The sequence below is a fragment of the Equus przewalskii genome, chromosome 18 (assembly GCF_037783145.1).
Source record: "Equus przewalskii isolate Varuska chromosome 18, EquPr2, whole genome shotgun sequence".
Lineage (NCBI taxonomy): Eukaryota > Metazoa > Chordata > Mammalia > Perissodactyla > Equidae > Equus > Equus przewalskii.
This window is the reverse complement of record NC_091848.1, coordinates 14,085,342-14,112,175: the sequence shown is the minus strand read 5'-3', so window position 1 is coordinate 14,112,175 and position 26,834 is coordinate 14,085,342. Positions and strand designations below refer to the sequence as shown.

Below are 26,834 nucleotides of genomic sequence, written 5' to 3'. Positions count from 1 at the left end.
AAGGCACGTACACAAACCTAGATGATATAGCCTACTGCACATCTAGGCTACATGGTACTCATCTCATGAGACCGCCACTGTATATGCAGTCCATTGTTGACCAAAACATCATTATGTGGCGTATAAAGGTAAAGTTAAGAGTGAACTTCCTTTTTTCTCTTCAGAAAGAACTGACTGCATTTTAAAGTAACCTCAGTTTGTAAGAAGACCTGAAAATAATCATACATCTTCATTTAAAGCAGAGTGCTTTTAACAAAGGCACACTAACCCAACGGTAAAGGCAAACCCTTTCCTGTTCTTAATTTTTTAAGTTAAAACTAAAAACGAGGAAAATTTTCCAAATTTCCAGTTTTTAAGCGTATCAAACTCTAAAAATCACTTTAACAACTGCAGATCACTATTCAAAAAGCCAATAGCTCAATCTAGTGTACTGCTAACTCCTTTCAAAGTTCTGCATAAGACTTCGCTTTTAATCTGCTTATCAAATCAACGTACACTGGCAGGAGGAATACCTAAGTATTGGGAAAGTCCAAATGGGAAAAAGAGTAAGAGATTTAGTCACATCGAGATTTGTTCAAAGAGGAGCCATTAAAAAAAAGAGCTCACGGAGCACACACATAGGTGAAAAAGGCTTTCCCCTCTCCACCTCACTCGTCCGGAAAATGTTAACCTAGTGGGAGGAACGGAATACATAAAAATGGAACCATGAAACCTCTCTTATTTTCTGCCTCGTTTTTTTCCAAATTATCTTTATTCCACAGTCCATCTAATCTTCCCTGTCCACTGTGTTTGCTCCTTTCACTCTACTTGTTTTCCTCTTGGGCCGCTTCCTTTATTTCAGCGTGCCCTTCCTCTGTGGCCCTTCTCACTGCTCGCCCGCCGCCTCATTTTCCAGTCTTCCTGAATCGTCACAGCTCCCTTTTGTGCTTGGAGCAAGTCATCCCCACTACTATTACCTGGCCTTTCCTGTCCACAATACCTACAGGGACAGTCTCATTCTTCTGATGCAGCTGCAAAGCAGTAGTTAGAATCGGGGAAAGGAAGGTCAAAATGCAAATTCAGCACCAGAGGGAAAAAGAGGAAATTTTATTGTCCTCTGTAGGGACATTTAAATTCTTTACCTTTGTAAATTGTAAATCACAAGCACTGAGAGCTAGTATCACCACTGTATCCCATGGACCTTTCTCATTTCGTACCTGTGTTCTCTAGTCAACTCTTAATCAAAGTTCAAGGGCTGATTAACAGTACCAAAAATTGGAACAGGGTAATATAGTCTGCTACAGCGTGGTGTGCTTGGTTGGGCAAATTAAATTTAAAATAAATGCCAAGGCTGGTCATGGCAGAAGGATGATCTATAATTAGCACATTTGCAATACTGACTATAATTGTCTAATTACAATACACTCATCCCACAAAATCACAGATTCCACACCCTGCCTCTTCCTACAGTAGTGATATGTAAGGATCCTAGAGGACCATTCCATGGAAAAAGATTCAGTGACAAGATCAATGTTGACATAACAGCTGGAAAGTTCCCAAAATTCTATCACAAATGCTGAGACTATTCCAGATAGAGTTTAACAGAAATAGTTTCTGATTCCACACACTACGTTGTGGATGGCCAGCCTCTGTGACACCACCCTCCCCTACCCACCCATGGTCATTCTCTCCTGGTATGCACACCTGTGTAGATGCCTTCCATAACGTATCAATAGATACATTATGTGACCAATAGAATGTGGACGTGATGACGACTTCCAAGGTATAAGGAAAAATTGTCTAAGACTTTGAAATTTAGTGGGTTTCCTAGTTAGCTTATCCACCTGGGTCAACTAACTGTCCTACAGCAAGTAATATGAGTGTTTTAGCAAAATATAGAGAAACTGTTGGTTGCCCAAGTCGTCTCCAGCTAACCCCCCCTCCTTTTTTCCCCAAACACTTCTAATATCTAGCAAAGTAATTTAAAGCAGTCAATGTGTTGAGCAGGTTCAAACAGAGAATCAGGCTGGCCTGTCATGCTCTACTCCACAGCCTTACAAGAGAATCCAGCCCAGAGACGAGGCAGAGGAAAGATGAGGAGGCAGGGCTGAATTTTACTCTAGCCCAGAATTCATCAAGTTGTATGTGGGTAGCAATAGTCAGGAGAATTTTGGGGGCAGTGGACGCCCCTTGGAATCCTCTCATATCTCAAGTCCTTGGCACTCAAGGTCATTCAACCCTGACCGAGACTGCAGGATGCCTCGCCCTTCAGCACGCTTAGGGGCGCTCACAGGCCAGGGGTTCCGCCAACATGACCCACAGGAGGCAGTTCTCACGAGCAGAAAAATGTCATGGTCTTTCTTCACTCACACTCCGTAACATTTTTAAAGTGCTTAGTAAGTGTCTGAAATTGTATTAAGAGTTCATGACAGCCCTCTGAAATAGATGTTATTAATTACTCCATTTTATACATACATGAAGAAATCGATGGTTTGAGACATTAACTATCTTGCTCAAAAAGGCACACAGCTCACAAGTGGCAGAACTGGGACTAAACTTAGATCTGTAAGATCCCAACTAGTACGTTATTCTGTTTCAAAGTACGGCACATTTGTGACGATGACCTCTGACCCAGTTAAATTCAGAATTCAGCTTAGCTAAATGAGAGAATAACATATAAAAGTTTCAATTCAATAAAATTGAAGGTTACATATGTACCAGAAACAAACCATGTCATCACTTATACCTGCTGTTTAAAGGATTCTTTGGGATGACATGTATTTTACCAACATGGGTTCTGATGTCATCTAAATGCCTCTATGATCAGTTCCCAAGAAAGCAAAAAGGCAGAGAAAATAATATGGGTTCACAGAGTTAAGTACTACATATGGGAGAAACTAATCAAAATTCTGCCCTCAATCTTCTGCTGAACATTCTTTTCAAAATAAAACTCAAAGAATTTTTTCACGTTTGTCTTTTTATATGTAAGTGAAAAATGTGAAGCTTCCAGTATGATTTAAGGGGTTAAGACTTCTTAACGTGACATGACAAAAATACCTCATCCTGCCTGTTGAAAGAATCATGTAGTTAACATCTTTAAAACATTCCAGACTGCAACAAAAATACGGGGGCGGGGGGGGCCCAAAAGACAAAAAGATAGGATATGTGATGCAACCTGATAAGGCTACTCCCCACTCCACTCATTAGCAAGAACCTGGGCTCCAGTTTCCTCTCTGTTGGGCCATACATTTACTTTTGCACCAGTGAAGTCAACACCTCTATAAGGAAAAAAAACCAGCATACTGGGGTCTTACAGAAAAAGAGTTATTCGTAGTTTGACTTTTCTAGCTCTGGTCCTCAGAGGATAACGCCCAGGTCAGAAGGCTTCTGAAAACCACCTTCTGTCTCCAAACCTGTCTCCTTTCCCATCCCCCACGTAGGCAGTTGCTGCAAGGCCTGGAAGTCTGTTCATACTTCAACCAGAGTCACTCAGAGGCCTCCAAGACCAGGGGATGGATCTGGCAGCCCACGTCTGACATGGAAGTGAGGGTTTTAATTGCCCAGTTTCCTGCCAAAACGAATGTCTCTTGCCTTTTGATCCAGGGCTCCACATAGACCTTGTACAAAATAAAAGCTATTTGGGTTTGTTTGGACTATTTTCACTTTTCAGACTGTACTTGGCAGAAAGATGGGTGAATTCCACTGACCTGAGCTCACTTGTAATTTTTTTTTCATGTTTTCTTGATATTTCTGCCATGCTTAGGATTCATAAGCAGCTGCAGACCGGTGAAAACACACAGGATTTATCATCAACTACAGACCTCAGAGACGAAGCAATAATGGAAGTCCATCTAGAAATGACATTTTCAAATACAGTGAGGAAAGCACACACTTCTGGAGAAAAGAAGAACTCTGCCCCCTCCACAACCAAAGTCTCTTGCCAGACACCCTGTCTGAGCATGCGTAGGAGGATATGCACTCCTGAGACAGAAAAGGTTGCAAGTGAAAGGAGAAGTCAGCCACTCATGAAGTGTGAAAGCCCCACTAAATATCTTATTTGAAACAGAAAAGCACCAGTGTTCTCTCTTATAGGGAGCCAAGACCAAGAGATGCCAAAAGAAAACCTGCCTTGACTCCCAACATTCCAGACCTTATTAACAGCAGCTCGTCCTTGCAAACAAAGGAAACCACTGTCAGCCCTGCACAGGTGGATGGATGCAGCCACCCCCTCCCAAAGCCCCCGCCATCCAGCAAAAGGACACACTCCAAGGACCCACAAGTGTTCATGATCTCAGACCTCTAGCGGAAGACGCCATCCCAAACCTTACTACAGTAATTCTTATCTGCAGAATGAGTACATTTTCATGCTAATTTTGGGTAAACAGATGTTGGGGTCAGATTCTGGTTTCTGAGAAGTAATAGCAAAATACAGGAAGAGAAAAAATGTCAGGGAGGATCCTCTGAGAAGAAACTAGAATACAAAACCTGGAAATAAGGAATACTCCTGGGTCAGAAGGCAGCTTGTGATCTCTGAAGGAGAAAAGCACAAGAGCAATGCTTTTGTCACCGGCTTTTGGTGTGACAACCAGAAATTACGACTATGTGGTGGAATTCCATCTGGAGTGTAACTGAATCTTTGGATTTTCAACAATTCCAAAGGTCAAATGCCAAGAGTTTTCTTCTATATTTGGAATTCTCACCATTTTGTCCCACATGGCACTGTAAGTTCTAGAAGTTTTCACATGAGCTATTACCTATATGTTACAACACAAAGAGGTCTCTCCCACCACCAGTACGTGTTTGTCATTATACAAGTACTACTGATGTGGATTAAGGCTGCCCCAGCTAGAGAAGCCCAAGGTGACCTGGCCTACATGCCAAACTATACAACCCAGTGGACTTTTTTTATGGTATGAATTAGGACCGCCCCAGGGAGAGAAGCCCAGGGCATCCTCACCTACATGCCGATCTATATGGCCAGATTCGTATCTAAAGTTATATGACCGCACAATAACCAGACCCCATCTGCACTGAAATCATTTAATGACTTTTTACATCATCTTTTCTTTTCTCCAGTAAAAATAAGTCACGTACCCATGCCTTATAAAATTAGCCCTAACCCTCAACTCGGGGCAGCAGCAGGAGCTCTGACTGCCCGTGGGTCCTGTCCCCACGCACCAGCTCTGCCTGCCCATGGGTCCTGTCCCCATGCCAGCGGGGGCAGCAGCTGCTCTGCCTGCCCATGGGCCCTGTCCCCATGCCAGCGGGGGCAGCAGAAGCGGCGGCAGCAGAAGTGGCGGCAGCAGAAGCTCTGACTGCCCATGGGTCCTGTCCCCATGCTATTCCACACTATTCTCTAAATAAAAGAGCACTAGTGCCAGATCTTGAGAGTCTAAGAAATCTTTCTTTCGACTCCTCGGCTCACCGACCCCGCATCACTACCGTGGGGGGAGGATACTGTATTTAATTGGGGATCCCCATAAGAGTGTTTGAAAAAGGAAAATATGCTCATTAATAAGATTTTGAAAATCAATGACCCTAACCTGTTCGTTTTACTGAAAGGGAATCTGAGGCCTAGTGAAATGACTTGCTACATATCACACAATCCAAAATACAAACGACTGTCTCTTACAGTTCCATTAAAGTTTTAAATTATTAAATATTGATTGAAAAAGACATCTTCACTCCTGGGGTAAACCCAGGGACGAGGGAAAGGTCAGCAGTATTAATGGCAAACACAACACAGTTTTACACAAAAAAAAGTGTCTGGAGATTGTGACTTAGCACTCTTGACGTCGTCTCTCCCTCTCTCCCTGCTGGAGTTCCTCATACACACAGACACACACACACCATAATTAACGGGATTGCTTTGGTCTGTTCATATTATTAGACAGTGGATCCTTATCAAAGCTGTTATTTCACTCTGGCTTCACATAATCCTTTCTAAAACAATACTAGCCATTAACCTCACTCTCCTTTTTTTCTTTTTTTTTGAGGAAGATTAGCCCTGAGCTAACTACTGCCAGTCCTCCTCTTTTTTTTGATGAGGAAGGTGGCCCTGAGCTAACATCCATGCCCATCTCCCTCTACTTTATATGCGGGACGCCTACCACAGCACGGCACGCCAAGCGGTGCCATGTCTGCACCCGGGATCCAAACCGGCGAACCCCGGGTCACCAAGAAGCAGGACGTGCGAACTTAACTGCTGCGCCACCGGGCCGGCCCTGTCACTCTCCTTTCTGAGGATGTACGACAAAGGAAATACAGCTCATGTTGAAAATTGGGAGATCTCAGTTACAAACCTGCATCCCACTGGGTAACTGCCTTAATATCGTACACTTTGGTTCTTACCAAGGATGAAATCGAAGGAATGGAATTTCCCACTCACTCAATGAAGAGCGAGGAATTTCTTTAGCCTCTGTGATGAAAGGCAACGTGACCATTTTCACTGGGTTTTAGCCACAAAACAGGCTCAAGGCCTAGCTCATGCACGACATTGTGCATACAAGGTCAAACTTTTCCATTCCTGTCCTTGAACAACTATGGACTTGGTGCCCAAGCGCTGGTCTAACATCAAACGCTGGCAAAGGAAAAGAAGGGACAAATTCTTGAAATATTTTTTCCCTAACTAATCTGCCATTATTAAGCCTTGGGAAGACAGGCAGGCTTCACAGAGGAGGTGCTATTTCAGCTGGTTCTTGAAGAACTGAGGTGGAGTTTGCTGCCAGAGGGAGTAGGACAGGCCAAGAAGAGAGAATGAGGTGTATTCATGAAATGGGGCAAATCTTTTGGCACCTGGTGGGGAAATCTGAAGTACTTTGGGAGGCAAGCAAGTGCCACATCAAGCAGTTCAGACTTCATTCTCTGAACAGTGGGGACCACCATGGAGGTTCCTTAAGGAGGGGAGTGGCATGTTTGGATCTGATGCAGCTGCAGCTGTAATACAGAGGATGGGATGGAGGGGAAAATGGATAATCACATCTTAAAACATAAGGTGGTCCTTCGGGAAGGCCTACTGAGGACCAGACTGAGCAATGGGGATCATAAACCGAGCTTATAAGAAATGTAAGAGGAGATGACAAAGACAGGGTCCACGATAAAGGATGCCCTAAGAGAGTATCCAGAGTTCTCTCTCACTCAGAGCTGTAAGTGTTCCATAAGGAGATGATGAGAACATGTATGAAATCTGGCACCTCAGGGTAGGTGGCACATTTCTACACCAGTAGCAACCTCTCTCAGAGAACCTGCATGTGACTTTCAGGGTAGTGGGTCCAGAGGACAGGGCTTAGCTTTCAAAACCTAAGACGGGTTTAAGCAGAAGAAAGCCACTCCTGGCTTACAGGGGTAGGAGTTACAGGGAGAAGGCATGAAGGGAAGAAGGAAAGCCATCGGAGGTGAGGGTAGAGAGACACCTGTTTTGTAAAGAGTATATCTTGGGTCGAGGTGATCCTAAGATTACAGGAGGGAGACAATAAGAATATTCAATAACAAGGGTTACCATTATACTGAGATGTTAGGAACTGAGCTAGGCGATTTTTAATATTTAATAATGGGAATTAAAATACCCATTTCACAAATGAGGACACAGAGATTCAGGGAATACTAAAAGCAAATAGGAAGTGACAAACTCCAATTCTAAGCCAAATACATCTGATACCAAAGTCCCCACTATTCTCTGCCACATCACACCATTAGCCCCATGGCAGTGTAAGGAGACAGGAATCCTGCATGTCCCTGAGGGCGCCGTGGGACTCTGTCCTGGCTAAGCTGTCTTCGCGAAGGTAACAGCAAACGAAACGAGGGGCCGGCTGCAGGGCAGTATCCTTGAGCAGAGCAGCAATTTGTTTTAGGAAAAGGAAATAGTACAATAGCGCCATGTGTTCAAACAGAAAGCTTGTTCTGGAAAACAAAGCAATAAAGAACACAAGATTCATTCCACAAATATTTACTGAGTCCCTACTATGTGCCAGACATAGTTCTAGAAGGTGGGGAGAGAATGGTGAATTAAACAATGTTCCTACCTCCTATCATGTCCAACTTGGTGAAGCACACCCTCTGTGACCATCCTTACCATTAGAACGGTAGTTCCCTACGCTGGCGACCACCATTCCCAGTAGAGGTTTGATAAGAACATGAAGCCAGATCAGGCAAAGGCATTTCGACTTACTAGGTCTAAAATAAGGTTTCAGGATCTGTATTTGTTTTGAAGTCCCACCAGTGTTCCTACAGTACAGTCAACTGAGAGAACCAGGACACGAGAGAGTAATTAATTTATCTCCATCTTTTAAATATATTTATTTGTTTAGATTTTGTTTGCTTCTTTTACACGTACTTAGTCTCATCACAACACCAGGTACAAAGTTAAAGTGCGCCCTTTTTTTTAAAAAAATATTTGTCTTTTATAAGTAGTGAAACGGTAAGCAACTCAAATAGATTCCCTCAAAAGTCAGGGAATTAAATTTTAAATTAAATTAAGTAGAATGTAGGAAAATGTCACAAGCCACAAATCATGATGAAGTATTCATCCTATTCCTGGGCACACCACATATGAATGTAAACAGGTCAATCACACTAGTATTAAGTACACCTTAATATTAATCAGACAGCGTTGTAAACTTAAAAATTATTTAAGAGAACTGTTTCTTGGGGATAGAAGCCAGATGCAGCAAATTCAAGTAAAAAGATACCCTGGGAGAACGCTCCCATTTACGAGAAGGCAGACAAAAGCCTTCGGGATCCCTTTAGGCAGCAACCACATCCCAAGGTAGACAGGACCAAAGCATATGAACCACACAATGGACTCCACGAACAAGAGGCGCTTTTGTTCATCTACTCCACCTGATTCATGTTTCCCTCTTTGCTTTGGCAACCAGGAAGCTCAAAGCCAAATATATGGCCTACATCAAGCAGTTCTAAAGCATTCTTTTATATACAACCATACTCATGTCTTCATCTTACTTGTCCTCAATTTCCTCAGGTATTTATTTTTTAACAGACTTTGTTTTTTTAGAGCAGTTTTATGTTCACAGCAAAATTGCACAGAAGGTACAGAGAATGCCCACATACATATCCTGCCCCCACATACACACAGCCTGTCTCACCCATCAAAATCCCACAGCAGAGTAGTACATTTCTTACAACTGATGGACCTATACTGACATGGCACCATCACCCAAAGTCCAGAGTTTACATTAGTGTCTATGTACCTCTTGGTGTGGTACATTCTATGGGTTTTGACAAACATATTGACATGCATCCACCATTATAGTATCACACAGAGTAGTTTCACTGCCCTAAAAGTCCTGGGTGCTCCATATATTCATCCCGCCCTTCCCCTGAAGCCCTGAATACTGCAGATTTTACTGCCTCTGTAGTTCGCCTTTTCCTATCTTCTAGTTGGAATCATACAGAATGTAGCCTTTTCAGATTGACTTGTTCCACTTACTAATGTGCACTGAAGGGTCCTCCATGTCTTTTCACAGCTGGAGAACTCATCTCGTTTGAGTGCTGAGTAATATTCCATTGTCTGGATGTACCACAGTTTATTTATCCATCCACTTACCAAAGGACATCCTGGTTGCTTCCAAGTTTTGGCAATTAGGAATAAAGCTGCTATGAACCTTCGTGTGCAGGTTTTTGTCAGGACTCAAGTTTTCAATTCCATTTTAGCAAATGGACATTCAAGCTGAAGACAGTTTATACATTCTTTTTCTCCTTTCTATAGACTAAAATTCTCCTTAGGAAAACCTATTGTTAATTTTTTGGTGTGAATTCTCTTACATGCTTATGGTTAAAAATGATAATATTGCTAGTACTCTAACTTCAAACTTAGACATGGTAGTGTCATTTGACTAAAAATTCTTTTATATGGCAGACATAGCACTAAGCCTTAAGAGCTGTTTAAAGGCCTACGGAACCTTGGGTCTCTTTCACATACTTGTTTCTGTTTTGTTTACTAACCATAAGAATAATGCATGATTACATAAAACTTGGAAAATATAGAAAAGAACAAAGAACAAAGGTTGAAAGAACATGTAATACATTTCACTCAGAAATAACTTTTCACTTTATCTTACTAATCCTCTTTTTCATGCCACAATTCGCTCATAAACAATACAGGGGGAAATGCTGATGCCAATGTCTGGTTTTACCTAATTTTCCTCTGCCCCAACAGGGGCCCGTCTTCCCTACACTATCAAATATACACAACCTGCGTTGTTTTAATTCACAGGTACATTGTCACATACACGGTCCCTATTTCTACCTGGATGAGGTCCAAGAAGGAAACAGTATATTTAATCAGTGTTATAATTGGTTCTATCCTTTTACAGTTGTTCACGGCTTTCTTTAATTATATCTGTAAACGCACTTCACTTATCAAAATGTCACCTTCTTTTGCTTACTTAAGTCAGTCTTCTATATACGCACATATAAAAAGCCTCTGTTTTTAACTCCTGTGGCATCAAAATAGGTTGTCTTTATATCTTACCTAAAAAACTTCATTTAAAACACATACACATTCTTGCCCAAATTAACTGATCTATAGCTGCAAGATTAATCTACAAAAAAAACACATGTCCTCTCAAGCAGATGTCTCTCAGGCTGTATGTGGTGACCCAGTTCTACCGTCTCATTCTCGGCCTAGGAATACTTCGCTCGGGATGTCGAAGGTGGCAGTCAACAATAACTGATGCCTAAAACTAAACGGAAATATATTCCTGTTGCACAATGATAAATTCCACTACAGCACAGAAGTAATTACATCTGGGTTTATGAGGTGTAATTATTTTGAGATTTAAACTAGCCCTCTACTTCTTAGAAAGAGTAATTGTTTTACTTTGGATCTCTTCCACATCCGTCTACTTAGAGTGAAGCAGCAAAGAAGGCTAACGTGAAAACACTTTCTGATCCGTGTTCCTGGGATTAAGTAGAAGGTTACACAGCACATTTGACCAAAAAATCATATATCTGCCAGGAAGAATTAATAAAAAAGACATGATGCAACATTCTGTTCCAAGAGAAAGCTCAGAGAAGGTCTAGCCAATTATTCCTAGCAGAATGATCAAGCACGATGAAATAACGTTCTAATGTAAAACATGTTTCTTTTAGGACGTCCCTGTCCCCTAACTCACTCTTTATAGCAAACGTCTTTGCACATTACCTTGCAAGTCTGAATCATTCGACTTCGGACTGCTTCTTGCTCGCCGCTCTGTCTTCTTAATTCCCGGACCACCACCGCTGCCGCCTCCCCCGCCTCCCCCGCCGTGGCCCTTCCCGTAGCCATTGTACACGGTTGTGCAGCTGCTTTTGTAGATCGAAGACGGAGGGCTGTTGAGGCGATTCTGGCGGTCGATCTGGCGGTCTTTCAGTTTTTTATGTGGAGGCTTGCTGTACTGGTCTTCCCGTGTAATGTAGCTCGACATTCCATAGAGTGGTATAATTTCTAAAATGGATGATTGTGACAAATGCAAGCTCAGTGTACATTTGCAATAATAAATTATCCAATGGTCAAAAGACCTGACTCATAAAGATGTTTAAAATATTACTAAATATATACAAAACTATTTTAAAGAAAATGAAGGCCAGCCCTGGAGGCCTAGTGGTTAAGTTCAGCACACTCTACTCGGTGGCCCGGGTTCAGTCCCCTGGTGTGGACCTACACCACTCGTCAGGCCATGCTGTGGTGGCAGCTCACAAACAAAATAGAGGAAGATTGGCAACCGATGTCAGCTCAGGGCGAGTCTTCCTCAGCAAAAAAAAAAAAAAGACAAGATGATATACATATCATGCATGTTTAAAATATTCCTATTCGTTTCTAACCAATCAAAGAATAATCATTAAAAACTATACTGTGTGTTGAGGAATGTTCCAGAAATTATGGAAAATACTGAACAGAAGACAAGGTTACGGTCCATATAGCATTCATATTCTAGCTGAATTTATAACTAAGTCTGATTTTGCCTCTCAAAATGTTTTCAGTAGTTGCAATATACAAAAAAGTTAGAATGAATAAATCACCCCCTTAAATATGTCTTTAGAATAGACACTTAAAGGCGTACTTATCCTTGTGGATAGAACAGCATTTCTGCTGGAAAGTCTAGAGCAACCAGAATATCAGGAATTATTTGTGGCAAATCAAAGAGGCAATATTTGAACAAAACTTAGTAAAATGAGGAGATGAGAAATTTCCATTAAAAATAACCAAAGCAGGGCTGGCCCCGTGGCCGAGTGGTTAAGTTTGCACACTCTGCTGCAGGCGGCCCAGTGTTTCGTTGGTTCGAATCCTGAGCGTGGACATGGCACTGCTCATCAAACCACAACCAAAGCTCACAGAATCAGGGGAAATGTTCAAGGAGAAATTGTAGGGGTAAATATAAGCCATCTCCACAACTTGGTGCCAAATATAAGAAGCTGTGGTCCCAAACTTCTATTCTGGAGTAATGAGGAGACAAGACGCATTGACCAGTAGAATGTCACCTGCCTTCACTATGCATATTTTTAAGTAGCTCAAAGAAAATGGAAGCCTGCAAAATAATCTCATGATCTTAAGGGAAAACATTTATTTTAAACATAAATTTTTAAGTCAATTTAAAATTATATTTAGGCATTAATAAAAACAATAATACCTAACACAGAGATTGAGTCCTTATGTGTTTATAAGAGAAAAGGGCCCCAAGTGCATAGAGTGACCATAAAGATTACCATCCAAACCCGAACACTTCTGAGAGCAAAAAGGGAGCACTCGTAATCATTTCTCTAGACAATGAAGACCTACACCAGGACTGCCCCAGGCACCCCAGGAACGCAGGGTCACCCCACGTCACTTCACAACTGATGTTTCAGTTGTTCCAGGGCAAAGCTCCACTTTTCATTTTCTTTCTGTTCATGTACCTTAAGGAAGATCTTTAAAAAGCACATCTTCACAAGACAACCAATGTGCACTAGAAAGTGTGAAAAAACAAATACAACCCTCCTCAAAGAGCATATGCCCAAATGAATTACATCCAAACATACAAAAAGAATGGCAAATGTTTTAAAAATCAGAATGCATTACACTTGAGATTTAAAATATTCACCATGGGAACTAATATAATAATCTTTGAAAACATGTCTAGAACTTTTTAAACTCTTATGATTTGGGAAACTGAATGTTTAAATAGCTTTTAGATATGCACATTAAGAACTAAGGTAAGAGAATATATAAACGGCTCTTTATTTATAAATCAAAAGTATTTTGTTTTACTGTACTGCTTTAATTCGAAATCAATGAAGGCACTTTTATTTATACATTATTGCTCTGTGTTAGTTTAATGAAATTAAACCAAAATACACTATAAAATGAAGATACTAATTTTTTTCATAATTCTAATGATGATTTAAATCATACTGTTATCTAAAATTGCAAAGGACGCCATTTACAAAACAGTAGTTATGTGGTATCTGACTAACAGATGGCTAAAACAGGCAGGTCAGACACTCTTCATCAAGCGATGAGTCAACAGCCAACGCTTTTCATTTTCACGATGTCATTAAGCTCAGACCCAACCAGAAAACTGACAAACGCTCATATATTTAATGTATACTGTGTCAAAGCACTGAATACTTTTTTAAAAATTACAATTAATTAACTGAACTTTTTCCATTTTTACCTGAATGTTTTCATGGAAATGCCCACTATCTGATGTTTTGGAGTGTTATGTCAGTGGGCAAGAAGATTAAATTAATAGAAAGTTATTGATACCCCTATGAAATCAAAATACTGATTCCATCTTTCGCTATCATCTCTTCCTACCCCATAGCTACTGATTCTTTGAATTATACTAAATTTCTTTATAACTACTATAAACAAATAGCCAATCAAATTCTATCCCTAAGTTACAACAGGATATTTCACTTCAAATACTCATCTCAAAATTTTCTTTTGTTAACAAGAAAAAATTACAATATGAGATGAATATACAGGGGACAAAATATGTATGTGTATATATATACACACCTCACAAAAGAAAATGAGGTGATAACTTGCTCCAAAACTCTACAGTGTAACACGCATTTCTCATACAATTTATCTGAACCAACATCATAAATGTTTAAAGCAATAAAATGCTTCAATTTGTAATGAAAATCACTTTGAAAAGTCCTAGAGGTTACAGTCTAACTTTTACTCTCACTTATCTAGTTTCTTAGCATCCATTTTGATAGAGAAGAGCTTTAGACTAAACCAACACCAAGGCCAAAACTAAAAAGACATAATGTCGGCATCTCTGAGACTCTTTCATGTCAAGGTAAGTATTTGTCTAACAACCAGTGAAACTAGGGCTACACTAATGGCTATTCTTACACTAAAAACAGGGTTCGGGAGGGCTGTGTCAACAGCAAGGGGACTCTGAGTTCTACCAAGATTGCAACACAGAGCATTCAGGAAATCCAAAGGTTACTGAGACCTCAGTCTTCTATCATTGGAAATGGGGCAGAGAAGACTTAATTCCCCTTCTACAGCTAGACCACGTGGATGACTAGGAAATAATGTGCTGTTCTGCCTCAGGCCACTCTCACACAAAAATATGTTAACAGGACACGGGAACATATGATAGATCACTGCTTCTTTTCTAAAATAAGAAAAGGCAACCCCACTCCCTGCTCTTCGCGGGGAGATAAGGGGCAGAATTTGGGAAAATATAAAGAAAGAAAGAAACGCAACTCACAAGTAAATTTTCCAAGACACAATTCAGGACAAAGGAAGCTAGGAATCTCCCACCAACTTCACACAGCAGAGAGATCCTCTTCTACCTTGCTCATTACAGAGGAAACAAAGGGCTCTCTGGCTGTCTGAAGCTACACAAGTGTTGTAATCAGTTTCAACAGCTCCCGATGCCAGCAATAATCTACTTACCTTGTTCGCCATATATTGTAGGGGGAAGATGATGCTGAGGAAAAAACTGAGGCGGCATATCTCCAGGTCCGGTAACAGGTGGGTAGTAAGCTGTGTGTGAGTTATGAATAAAATGCGGATGGTGAGTCAGGTAGGGGGGGAGGTGATGGGTTGGAGACATGGCCGAGGGGTAGCTTGGGGGGTAACACTCAGGAGACTGGGGTGTGACCACCACCCGGCGGACTCCAGTATTGTCTTCAATCACCTAAAGAGAAGAGAAAGAGCGTAGTAGGTATTATTAGCAAATATCCTGTGAATATATACAGTATTTTATTACTTCCCCCTTAATTTTCATTTTCCCTCCTCCACAGAAAAAAAATTAGTGTGTGTCAAATTTTGGTTCTCTGATTTAACTAGTTAACTGAGTTCTAGAGGTAATAACATTTAACCATTAAAATTTTTTTAAATAAACTTTTCATCAACCACCTGATTCTGATTACACAAAACTTTTTGGAAAGATCAATAGCTTGATAATAAATCTCATTTGTCTCGTAAAATTTTCAGATAAATCTTGACTTGGAAGAAGACTTCTGAAGACTTCATCCAAGACAAATGAATTTAATGTGTGCTTAAGTTGACTTCAGGAGTGATTTTGAGTATAACTATCAGTTCAGTGGTTTTCCACAAAGAAGAGACTTTCTAGGTCACATAATAGGACTGAGTTTGCAGATGTGCCTAATAACACTCAACCCCATTCCCGCTTTAGCACGCAAAGTTCCATCATCATAAGGCTCTACGAACAATGGGAACATTAAGTTCAGAAGCCATAAGAGTACCAAAAGGCCATTTAATCTGGGACCAAGGATGTGGATGAAATGAGGGGATTCTAACCAATGAAAAACTTGAGCAATCCCAAATCAAGGACACCTGTGCTGCCAAGATATCCTGATGATGTAATGAGTGTTGCACAGGGAGACACTAGACAAGGGACCTGTTATGAGTAGAATGAGCCCATCACTACTCTCTTCATACTTTCTTCAAATGTTTCTTTAATTCACCCCAGGAAAGTAACATAAGGCAGTACAATGCCAGTTTATTGCCTTTGTGGCCAACTTCATCCTACCCACTCTAAGAGCAAGCAATTTTGTTGAAACACAAGATAAGAAATAACTAACACCACAGGTACTATAATCAAAACATAAAGCAGTGGGGTAAAGAGAACAGGAGCATGGACTGGCAGACCCAGGAAGGCTTCAGAGAACTCAAACAGAGCTGGGACAGCTGAGAGAATGGCCCCTGGGTTAGGGTCCCGAAAGGAAGGGGACAATGATGGCGTAAGAGTAAATGCGGAAGCCAGGATCAGGTTGCCAGAGACCAGCTGGTCTAATCAAGTATTTAACACACTCAAGCACACTCACTGGTAGGAAGTTTTGGTTTTCAAGGGGGAAAACACACTGGAAATTAAACTTGTATATTGAAATCGATTTCTCATTACACCTCAGGAGGCTGATTAAAGGCCAAAATAAAATGACTTAATCATGTCTAAAACACCCTAATAAAAAAAAATTTATACGAAGCTTCCTTTTTAAAAATACTGTTCAAAACAAAATAGGAAGTTTATCAACGTTAATCTGTACTTTAGTCTATAGGATAGGTTTAGTTTGAATTAACAGCCATTAATCTTTATGTTAAGAAAACAAAGATCTTTATGTCTATTAATGAATCTATTAACATAATAGTTTCAGAATTAATTACTATGTTAACAGTTCATTAATAAAGCTACATTAACTCCATAAAATTAAGATTCTGAGTCATACTCCCTCCTAAAGCTTACGACGCAGCTTTTTATAAATTATTTAATAAATGCAACCTTTTCTGGGCCTTGGCAAGCTAATCACGTTAACCTCATTTATGAAAGCATGCCTCTAATTTACAGGTATATGTGAAATGGGGCTTAAACCATGACATTGCAAATTCTACTGTATGTACTAATAATTACCATCAAAGCATCTTCTATTTTGTCTAAAATGAAGAGCATGCATATAATATTTAGCAGCACACTTGTACAATTTTAATATAAATATGGATTTTTCTTACCATCTGATACAAACACGCATTATTCTATAGTGTCTTATTTCTCCCCACCCTGTGACTGCCTATTGAGAAAAAAGAGGGAAAAAGTGTCCCTCTTTCACGGAATCTTCATTCAATCCTGTGCTACACACTGGAAGGTTCAAAGAAGTATTTGTTCTCTAGAAATTTATAAACCTTCGTGATTGCAGTCACTGTAAAACTTCCAATGGTCAACCAGCCACATGGAGCTGACCATGTAATAAGACAAGAACAAGGGTCTCAGGGGCCGGCCCAGTGGCGCAGCCGTTTAGTTTGCACGTTCCGCTTCTCAGCGGCCCAGGGTTCGCCGATTCGGATCCCGGGTGTGGACATGGCACCGCTTGGCATGCCATGCTGTGGTAGGCGTCCCACATATAAAGTAGAGGGAGATGGGCACAGACGTTAGCTAAGGGCCAGGCTTCCTCAGCAAAAAAGAGGAGGACTGGCAGTAGTTAGCTCAGGGCTAACCTTCCTCAAAAAAAAAAAAAAAAAAACAAGGCTCTCTAAATACAAAGAACTCTGGGCTTGTAAACAGGGGTAGTTATAATGAAAAGAATTTATTCTCATTTTATCATTTAATTTCTGACTTGTCAAAATGAAGCGCTTTTTAAAAAAAAAAAGTTGGACAAAAAGCACAAAAAGAATTCTAGTCAAGGAAATAAAAAGAAACAAAAAGAAGAGATACAGCGCTGAAACGTTATCTTTTTACTACTATAGTTTGTAAGAATAAGTATTTCCACTAATTTAAAAGATTAGTACATCTGCAGTATAAATTACCCTTCACAAAAAATAGGGTTCCAGTTAGAAAACTAAGTAGCATTTTGAAACCACAAATTGCCTGCATGTATGATAATTGTGTGATACTACCACTTTTAATTATCCTAAATTTTTCTGTGATATTTGTGAAAGATGTTGATTTACACGTATACTTGTAGTAGGACATTTTCGGAAATCTGCTCTCTCACCTATTAAGAATTATCATTAAAAATATTTTAATAAATAAAATACTAATTCTGACACAATCAGAAACAAAAATCAAACATACGTGCTATTTTATTTTTCTTCCATAACACAAATTGCAGCATATTTAATTATCAAATTCAGTTTTGATTTATGTCTTAAGGAAATGACGTCTATGTTCCCCCAAAGAATAACAAAGTCTGAGGAACAATAATAACACACAAAATAATAAGCAACTCAGGAAATGGTGGCAATGATATTCTTTGCTTAAAAAACATGGTTCATGGGGCCTGCCCACTGGTGTAGTGGTTAAGTTTGCATGCTGTGCTTTGGCAGCCCAGGTTCACAGGTTTGGATCCCTGGAGAGGACCTACACACCACTCATCAAGCCATGCTGTGGGAGCTTCCCAAACACAAAATAGAGGAAGACTGGCACAGATGTTAGCTCAGGGACAACCTTTCTCAAGCAAAAAGAGGAAGATTGGCAACAGATGTTCACTCAGGGCCAATCTTCCTCACCAAAAAAAAAAAAAAAAGTTGATAAAGAAATATAATACTATATGTAGCAGAATTTAGACATTAGAAAGAGTTCACTCCAAAAACCCTGAGGCAATAAAATGTGCCTTCATTCTTCACAAAGGACCATGGAAAAGACAGATTCATTTCCTTTGGGGATGAATGAAATTGTGACAATGTCCAGAGGCAGAAAAATCACCTGTATTCAATTCAACAATTACTTCCTGACATATACCATGACCTAAGTACTAGATATTCAAAGGTGAGAAAAAAACAGGTGCTAAGTAGTAAGATTTATCTACATAGCCTAAGAATAATATAAAGAGAAAAATTAGACTGTCTTATGAAGTGCTGTTCAGAAATCAGAACAAAGTATTGTTTTTTCAGAAATCAAAATGAAATATTCATCCAGATTTTTCCTAGCTCTGTGACTCAACAGAACAGTCACTCACATATCTTCTCCAGAGAAGGGCAGACCCTTGGAAAAGATCACTGTGCTAGGTTCTCAGGTTGCCACGGGTTACGGGCTGAATTACGCCCCCCACCTCCACTCCCAGAGTTCATTATTGAAATCCTAACTCCCAGTACCTCAGCATGTGACTGTATTTGAAAATGGGGCATTTAAAGAGGTAAATACGGTAAAATGAGGTCATCTGGGTGGGCCCTAATCCAGTATGACTGATATCCTTACGAGAGGAGGAAATTAGGACACAGACACGCAGAGGGAAGACCATGTAAAGACACCAAAGACAGACAGCCATCTACAAACCGAGGAGAGAGGCCTCAGAAGAAACCAAACTTGTGGCCTCCAAAATTGCAAGGAAATAATTTCTGTCGTTGAAGCACCCAGTGTGTGGTAGCCCCCAAAACTAATGCACTACCTATTAGAGCCTCCCCCGTTTCCTCCACCTTAAGCTCTACCAGCCTTGTCTGCTTAAAAAGAGCCCTGTTTAAGAAGTAAAGCACTTATCCTCAGAACGAACACTGAGCCACCTTCCTCAGGCTAAGGAAGGAGGTCAGCCTGACGGCAAACAGCAGCCTGTTTGATTCTTTATCATGTCCTTTCATTCTGTTCCATCAGTATTTACTGAGAAACTTCTGGTGTCTGGTATTCCTGTTATCCTCTGGCCTGGACACAAGGACGAGAGGCTTTGAGAACAAGGCACAAAAGGCTAAACAGGGAGAATGTTTGCCTTACTTGCAGGAGTGTTTTTAGAAGTATGACCAAGAGAACCATTAAAAGAAAATAAAATAGCCTGGAGGCAACAGCAAGAGGGAGGAGAAGAGAGCGGCATGGGGAGGGAGATGAGAAAGCAACTCACAGCCAGAGGCAGTGCTCTGCCAGCTGCCGGACATGGGTTCTCTCATTTAACTGCTGGAGAACTAGTTAGCAGCACCCCTGCTGTACAGGAGGAACAAAGCATTGCATGATTAAGGTGTACGGCTAGTTGAGTTGCAGAACCAGGTTTTCCTTCTGGTCTGCACCCCGAAGTTTTCATTATGGGGAGAATTATACAGAAGTTATGTATGCTGAGAAATAAATACGTAAATAGTGAACTATAAGAAATTGGATAGCTGGGTTATTAAGAGATGTGAAAGGATTCAATATACAACCAATATTTATTGAATACCCGCTGCTCTGCTTCAACATCGTCTACCTGAAATAAAGCAACACATGTTAAGGTCCTTAACATGCACTTAGGAAAAGTAACTGACACGTAATAGAAAAATCTTACCTGGCAATTACTACTATTAATATTGCCACCTCCTTAAACCCTCCAGCAATCCTGTGAGGCATATACAGTTAGATCTATTTTAGAGATAAGAGGAATGAAGCTCAGGGAAGTTAAGCTAACTCACTCAAGCTCGGAGAGCTATGAGGGGAGGGAAGGGCAATTTTGAGTCCAAGAATGAAAAGGATCTCTTAAAAACACTTACACTTCAAGTGTCCTAACAGACAAAGACGGCAGTTCCCCTTACTGAACTAAAACGCTCCACAGGAATTTTAGTAAACTCCTGAGTTCCTAAAACTCTCTCCTTCTACTTCTGGATTGCAAGTGACAAGAATGAAAAGAAGAGCCTCAATGATGGAAGTCAAAAGAAAAATTTTAAAAGCCTGCCCCAGATGGCCAGGGATGATCCAGGAAGTGGGCAGAGCAGACTACACGTGGACACATAGGAACCCACATGCACACAGGCGGTGCGCAAGGTCTGGCAGCCAGCTTGCTGCGGTGGCAAGAGCACTGACTGAGCTGCCTGCACACACAAAACTGGGACCAAATGAGTTTTGAAAGTCGGGCTCCAGTTCAATTCCTAACTGCTGCCAACAGACTTGAAGTGGGCTCCCAGGCCATTCCGGGAAGGGAAGAAGTCTCAGCTGACGCTGAGCACGCAAGCAGCAAGCAAGGAGAAGAAAAGCCTGGGTGATACAAAGCAAAACAGCTGCCTAGACGGAGGGATGAGCAGGCCAACAGTCCAGGCTTCTCCCAGCCAGACTGGAGCTCCCGCCTCCACCAGCACCTCTGTCCTGCAGCGTGGATTACAGATCTGTCTCCCACCCAAGTGCAAGTCCCTCAAGGGCACCTGGGCACACAGAAGGCTTTCAATAACTGTTGGCTAAATGAACAAACGAGTTAAAAAGCAAGCAAAAAGAAAAAAATAGCTTATCTGCTTAGATTTGGGAGGGAGGAAGGGAGAAGGAAGAGTGGCCCTGGGCCAACATCTGTTGCCAATCTTCCTCTTTTTTTGGTTTGAGGAAGATTGTCCCTGAGCTAAAATTTGTGCCAATCTTCCTCCACTTTGTACATGGGATGCTGTTACAGCATGGCTCAACGAGCAGTGTGTAGGTCCACGCCGGAGATCTGCACCCACGAACCCTGGGCCGCTGAAGTGGAGCGCACAAACCCAACCACCATGCCACTGGGCCAGCCCCAATCTGCTTAGATTTAATGTCTACAGGAGTTACTAACACATTCATTATCAAATTCTCCCCCCATAACTCAGGTAAATATCTGACATGCTACTCTAAAACTCCAGATAATCTAAACCCAGTTAATTCCAGATCTGTCATTCCTGACCCTCTTATTTGAAGCGCGGTTTTACCACAAGACAGACACAGAAAAATTATACTCTTCCAATGGAAGTTCTACTGCAATCCTCGATGCAGCTGAGGGGTTTTACTCATTACCAACCAAGAATACAGAGCATTGGCTCCCACCTCTCCTTTCTGCACGAACTCCTCACTCTGCGTCTTCTAACACAGTGAACGATACGAAAGAGGAAAAGCAAGTTTGTTCTTCACGGAGGGTAGAGATCTGAAACATAAGGACTCTACCTTCCCTCGTCCATCCCCTTTTTGCTGCTATGGATGAAAGTCCCACCACCATCACCCAAGCACCATTAGAAGAAAGCGAGAACTGGAAGAAAGGAATACGCAAAGAGCCACCAACGAGTTACACGAGCAAGTGATCATTCTGTTTTACAGATGAAGTTGAGCTACTTGACTTAAAACTGGGGGCAGAATTGAACATATTTCCTAAATCTCCTGACTTACTTTTCTGTCTTTTCAAATTCAGTGATTACAACTGTGGCTGAAAACACAAACACTACTTCTCAATCTCATTTCTCTTCATATCTGTAACGGCTAACACTGATGAAATCATATCTGCTCTTTCTATTGCTTCCTTATCATTAACGTTCTGAGACAATAAACTCTCTAGGTTTAGGACCAGCTCCTTTTGCCATACAGCATGGTTATTTTTGCCGCGAAATGGAAAAATAAATTATTGGTGACACATCTAGGTTTCTAAGGGCCCTTTATATAATATCAAACCATTATCTTGCAGAGTGGTTACAGATTGATAATAGATATCGTCTCCTGAATCAAGAAAAAAACAACCCAGTACTTGCCAATGGTTAAGTAAACAACCAATTTCATCCACTTTATAGATAACCAAACCTAAAGTTTTAAGTGATAAGGTGATTCATGAATGAACAAACGTTACCCAACCATTTTACCTACTCACATTTATATCTAGAAATTTTAAATTTTCCATTGGTGCTTAATCTTTAACCCACACGCCAACTCCAGGCAAGGGCTAAGGTACAGATGCGGGGGATGGTTAGATTCACGTAACAAATCTGAGGTGGCTGTACAGGGCATCACGAGTTAAAGGTACTGATACAGCACTTGTCCTCAGTACTTCTGGTCATGAGCCTTCCAGACATGCTTGCTCCAGAGGTGACTAAGATAAGGAGACACTCTCATAAATGGCAATCCCCACGCTGCTGGCTTTTTAAGTGCCAACACTTTTATACATACGGAAGCAAGCCAAGCTACTCACACTTACGTAAATCTTTAATCTGGAAAAAAGAGCACAACTAGGGCATATATAAATGAAATCAACTTTCAGTACGTTAACACACACCTGGCTTTCTCCAGGTGATTACTCAATGATTTATAACTAAAGCCACTGAGGGCTGGAGAGGAGGATGGAAACAAGTCCATCTTCTGTGGTATGCAACTACTTCAGTAACATATGTGACGCTACAGCCGAGGGGGCATAGTTTGAGACAAATCTTATGAACCGCAGAACCAAGGCTGGGTCCTCAGCTGGCTCCAGCTCTGTTCACACTTCAGCTGCCTGAACCCTGTCTAGCCAGGCGATAGACAGGCTCCTGTTTAGAGAGAGCTAGGCTTCTCAAGACACTGCTGAGAGCTGAGAGGCCTCTTCTTCAAGCCGAAATATAGCCCTGGATATTGATGTTGAAGGCAAAATGGCAAACTGATTAATTCAGTATAACAATTAAAGGTGACAATGACAACTCCTATGATTTGTATATCACTTAATAGTTTATGAAGTGCCAGGCACAGAACTTAATGTGCATGATACTCAGAAGAGCCTCTAACATAGGCAACATCGTAGCTTTAAATTCTAGATAAAAAAATCTTCAGGAGCAATTAAGTAACTTACGGCCAGCTAAGTGGGTGACAAGATTCATAGCCTAGTACTCTGACTGGAAATGCTGTGCCTTTTCTGTCTTATTTTATTGTATATCAACAACCTAAATACCAAAAAGAACCACATTTGAAGATCAAAAATCAAATGTAATCCTCCCCAATACTTGTGTGTCACATAAGAACACTGGACCAATGAGAAGAATTACATCCAGAGAGTTTTGAGCAATATAATTTCAGAGTAAATGGAAATGCTGTTTTAAGGAACAGGATATTTGTCAGAAGACAGAAAGTAGAGAACTGATGGTTTAATTTGTGCCAAATTGAGCTGCCTTTAAGATATTAATAAAGCTATCAGGGCTGGACCCATGGCCGAGTGGTTAAGTTTGTGTGCTCTGCTTCGTGGGCCCAGGGTTCACTGGTTCGGATCCTGGGCGTGGACCTAGCACCATTCATCAAGCCATGCTGAGGTGGCATCCCACATAGAATAAGGAGAAGAACCTACAACTAGGATATATACAACTATATAACGGGGAGCTTTTGGGAGGGGGAAAAAAAAACAGAAGATTGGCAACAGATGTTAGCTCTGGGCCAATCTTCCTCACCAAAAAAAGTGATACAATTTTTAAAAAAATAAAGTGCTTCACAGATAAAAAGCATTCAATTGGTGTCACTATTTTAAAAAAAGATATTAACAAAGCTGTCAACAGCAGGAATCTGCAGGTGGTAACTGTTCGTCTTACTTCAGCACCCTCCACGGATCAGCACAGAAGAGATGTCCAATCACATCTTTTCAGTCCAGCTTCTCAGACACATTCATGAACATGGAAACACAGGCGGATTATTCTCGATTTTATCTATTGATTTTATATTTTACATTTAAAAACACTTCACCAGTATGTGAATGGGTTCCATGGCACAAGAAAGGATGAAGAATCCGTGGTGATGATATTCAGACCATATCTATCACAGAGCAAAGTAACTATATTATTATTTAAGTCCAAGTCTGTAAAGCTGATGCGTTTCAAAGAGTGTGTAGGAATATAAAATTCTCCTAACTTTGGTAAAGTCTTGTACCCAACACATCAGGCAAAGAAGTTTTTCTAAGAAGAGTTGTTACATATGAGAAATATGGGTTACTAACTTTAGAAGGACCATAATAAATGTGCAATAAAACCAATTATAATGTAATGTGCATAATTTAATCCTTACTAATGATTCAGCAGTCATTTCTAAACGTGACACTGTCTCAATATTATTATTATGAGAAAAAACTATCATTTTTGTATGGAAGTGAACAATAGTATTCTTGTCAATAGAATGTTGAATAACAAAGGAGCGCACTACACTGGTTTGGTATTGATTGCTTAAGAACTTACTTAGATTCTCACTTGGTCTCCTTTTTTTTAAGGAATAGGAACAGTAAAGGAGAATCACCTAATTTTAGATGAGAAAAAATTCTCAGATATTGTCAAACAGTTTCCTTTCCCCTCCTTCCTCCACAAGATAAAAATGACTCCAACAAGGGCCGGCCCCGTGGTATAGAGGTTAAGTTCAGTGCGCTCCACTTTGGTGGCCCAGGGTCACAGGTTCAGATCCTGAGTGCAGACCTACACCTCTTGTCAGTCATGCCGTGGCAGCAACCCAAATATAAAGTGGAGGAAGATTGGCACAGTTGTTAGCTCAGGCCTAATCTTCCCCAGTGAAAAAAAAAAAAAAGACTTCAACAAGCCAGCCAGCCAAATCTTGATAAATGCCTATTATGTGTTGGACACCTTGCAAGGAAGTGGAGATCCAGTGATGAACAGGATACTAGGGTCCCTGGCCTTGTGGAGTTTAAATGCTAAAAGGGAAGACAACTAACAATGATCAAATAAACAAACAAATGAAACACCCATATAACTAACTTAAAATATTCTTAAAATCACACAGGGAGTTGGAGGCAAAGCCCCACCTGTGCTCATGTTTCCTCCTGCTAATCCAGTGTTCTACTACAGCAGGATGCCAGGATCTCAAAACAAAGGAAAGAAATCCAAGAGAAAATGCAGACTAAAGAGAGACAGACAAGGTTCAGAAAGAGGAAACTGCACCGTGCTCTGAGGGCAGGGGATTTCCCTGGTACATCTTTTAATTTAGCATTGCCAACCCTCTCTGTAATTGCTCCTCAGACAAAATAAACCAGAAAACGAAAAATAAAGTTGCTGCAAATCTGCTGATAACAGAAACTAAAGCAGAATGGACACTAAGTCTTCTGCTCTTTTCCTCACAAGCTCCCAACCCTCACGCACACACTCTGCTGATTGTGGAACATTTTCCTAACTTCCTATAGAAAAATCAATTCCTCCCAAGGACTTAAAGCCTTGAAAGAGATTCCAATTCTTTTATTATTGGCTGCCAAATGGGTCTGTCAGGGCAAAGGGCAATCCCCCATGGTCCCTTCTGCTCATCATTTTCACAGTGTTGAAGGTGAAACACACCACTGATTTAATTCCAGGTTGTAATTACCAAAGGGACGCAGTCGAGGCTGATGTTTATAGCTCAGCTCTTGGCTGAACAAAATGGGGGAAAGCATTCCCGGGCTTCCACCTAACAGGCGCCATTATTTCTCCACAGGGGCTCTGATTCTGGCCGACTCTTGAAACAATCCTCATTGGAGAATGACCAACCAAACCAAAATTTAAATGCATTTTTAAATAGATTTCTCGTCTCTCCCTGGACAAGGGCAATGGAATATATATAATTGCAACAGGTTTTATCCATTAACTAATCCCCAAAACAATGGAATGAGGTAAAGTGTGTACTTCTGCTATAACCCCCAAAACACTTATTTTAACTACTATCTGAAATTTTCAGGTTACATCAATTTGGAAAAAGAAGAGATGGTTTCCCAAATGACAGAAAATTAACTTGGATGTTTCACTTTTTCTTTTTTATATGCTTTTTTAATCTTTGGGTCTATGTGAAGCTTTTCCCTGTAACATTTGAAAAATGTTTCATAAATTACTATGGAGGCATGGAAAATGAAACTCAAGACATCTGTTTAAGAAATTTTTATATATAAATTATTCAAAAAGTTAATGATGAAGTTAAAAAAACTGAGAAAAACCATGGCCAGTATAGAATAAAAGGAAAAATTTGCTTCATACTATGTGATCTCAACATGGGTTCAGGAAGGCAAACGGCCAAACTGTCACTGAAATTGCTCTAGCAGTCTTCTTCATTGCAACAGCTACCGCTCAGTGAACGCCCACTGGGCTACACACCTCACATGACATCTCTCTTAATGCTCACCTCTACCACATCAAGTAGGTATTCCCATATGTGGGGAAAGAATCTGTAAAAGTTACACGGGAGCAGCCATGGCGGGATGCGAAACAGGCCTCTCCAAGTAATGTCCATGGTCTTCCCAACTGTAGGATTTGCCCTGTATTCCCATGG

General features: G+C 40.8%; 1 protein-coding gene across 10 annotated transcripts in view; it reads right to left on the bottom strand.

Annotated features, from left to right (window-relative positions):
* FNDC3B (fibronectin type III domain containing 3B) overlaps nt 1–26,834 on the bottom strand; it is a 357,265-nt gene that overhangs the window by 154,973 nt on the left and 175,458 nt on the right. For all 10 annotated transcript variants that reach the window (XM_070583136.1, XM_070583131.1, XM_008512875.2 and 7 more), the window contains exons 5-6: nt 14,873–15,116; nt 11,141–11,422 (exon numbers count right to left, since the gene is read on the bottom strand). In XM_070583136.1, coding sequence (XP_070439237.1) covers nt 11,141–11,422; nt 14,873–15,116 — 526 coding nt within the window. The remainder of the gene's footprint in view (nt 1–11,140; nt 11,423–14,872; nt 15,117–26,834) is intronic.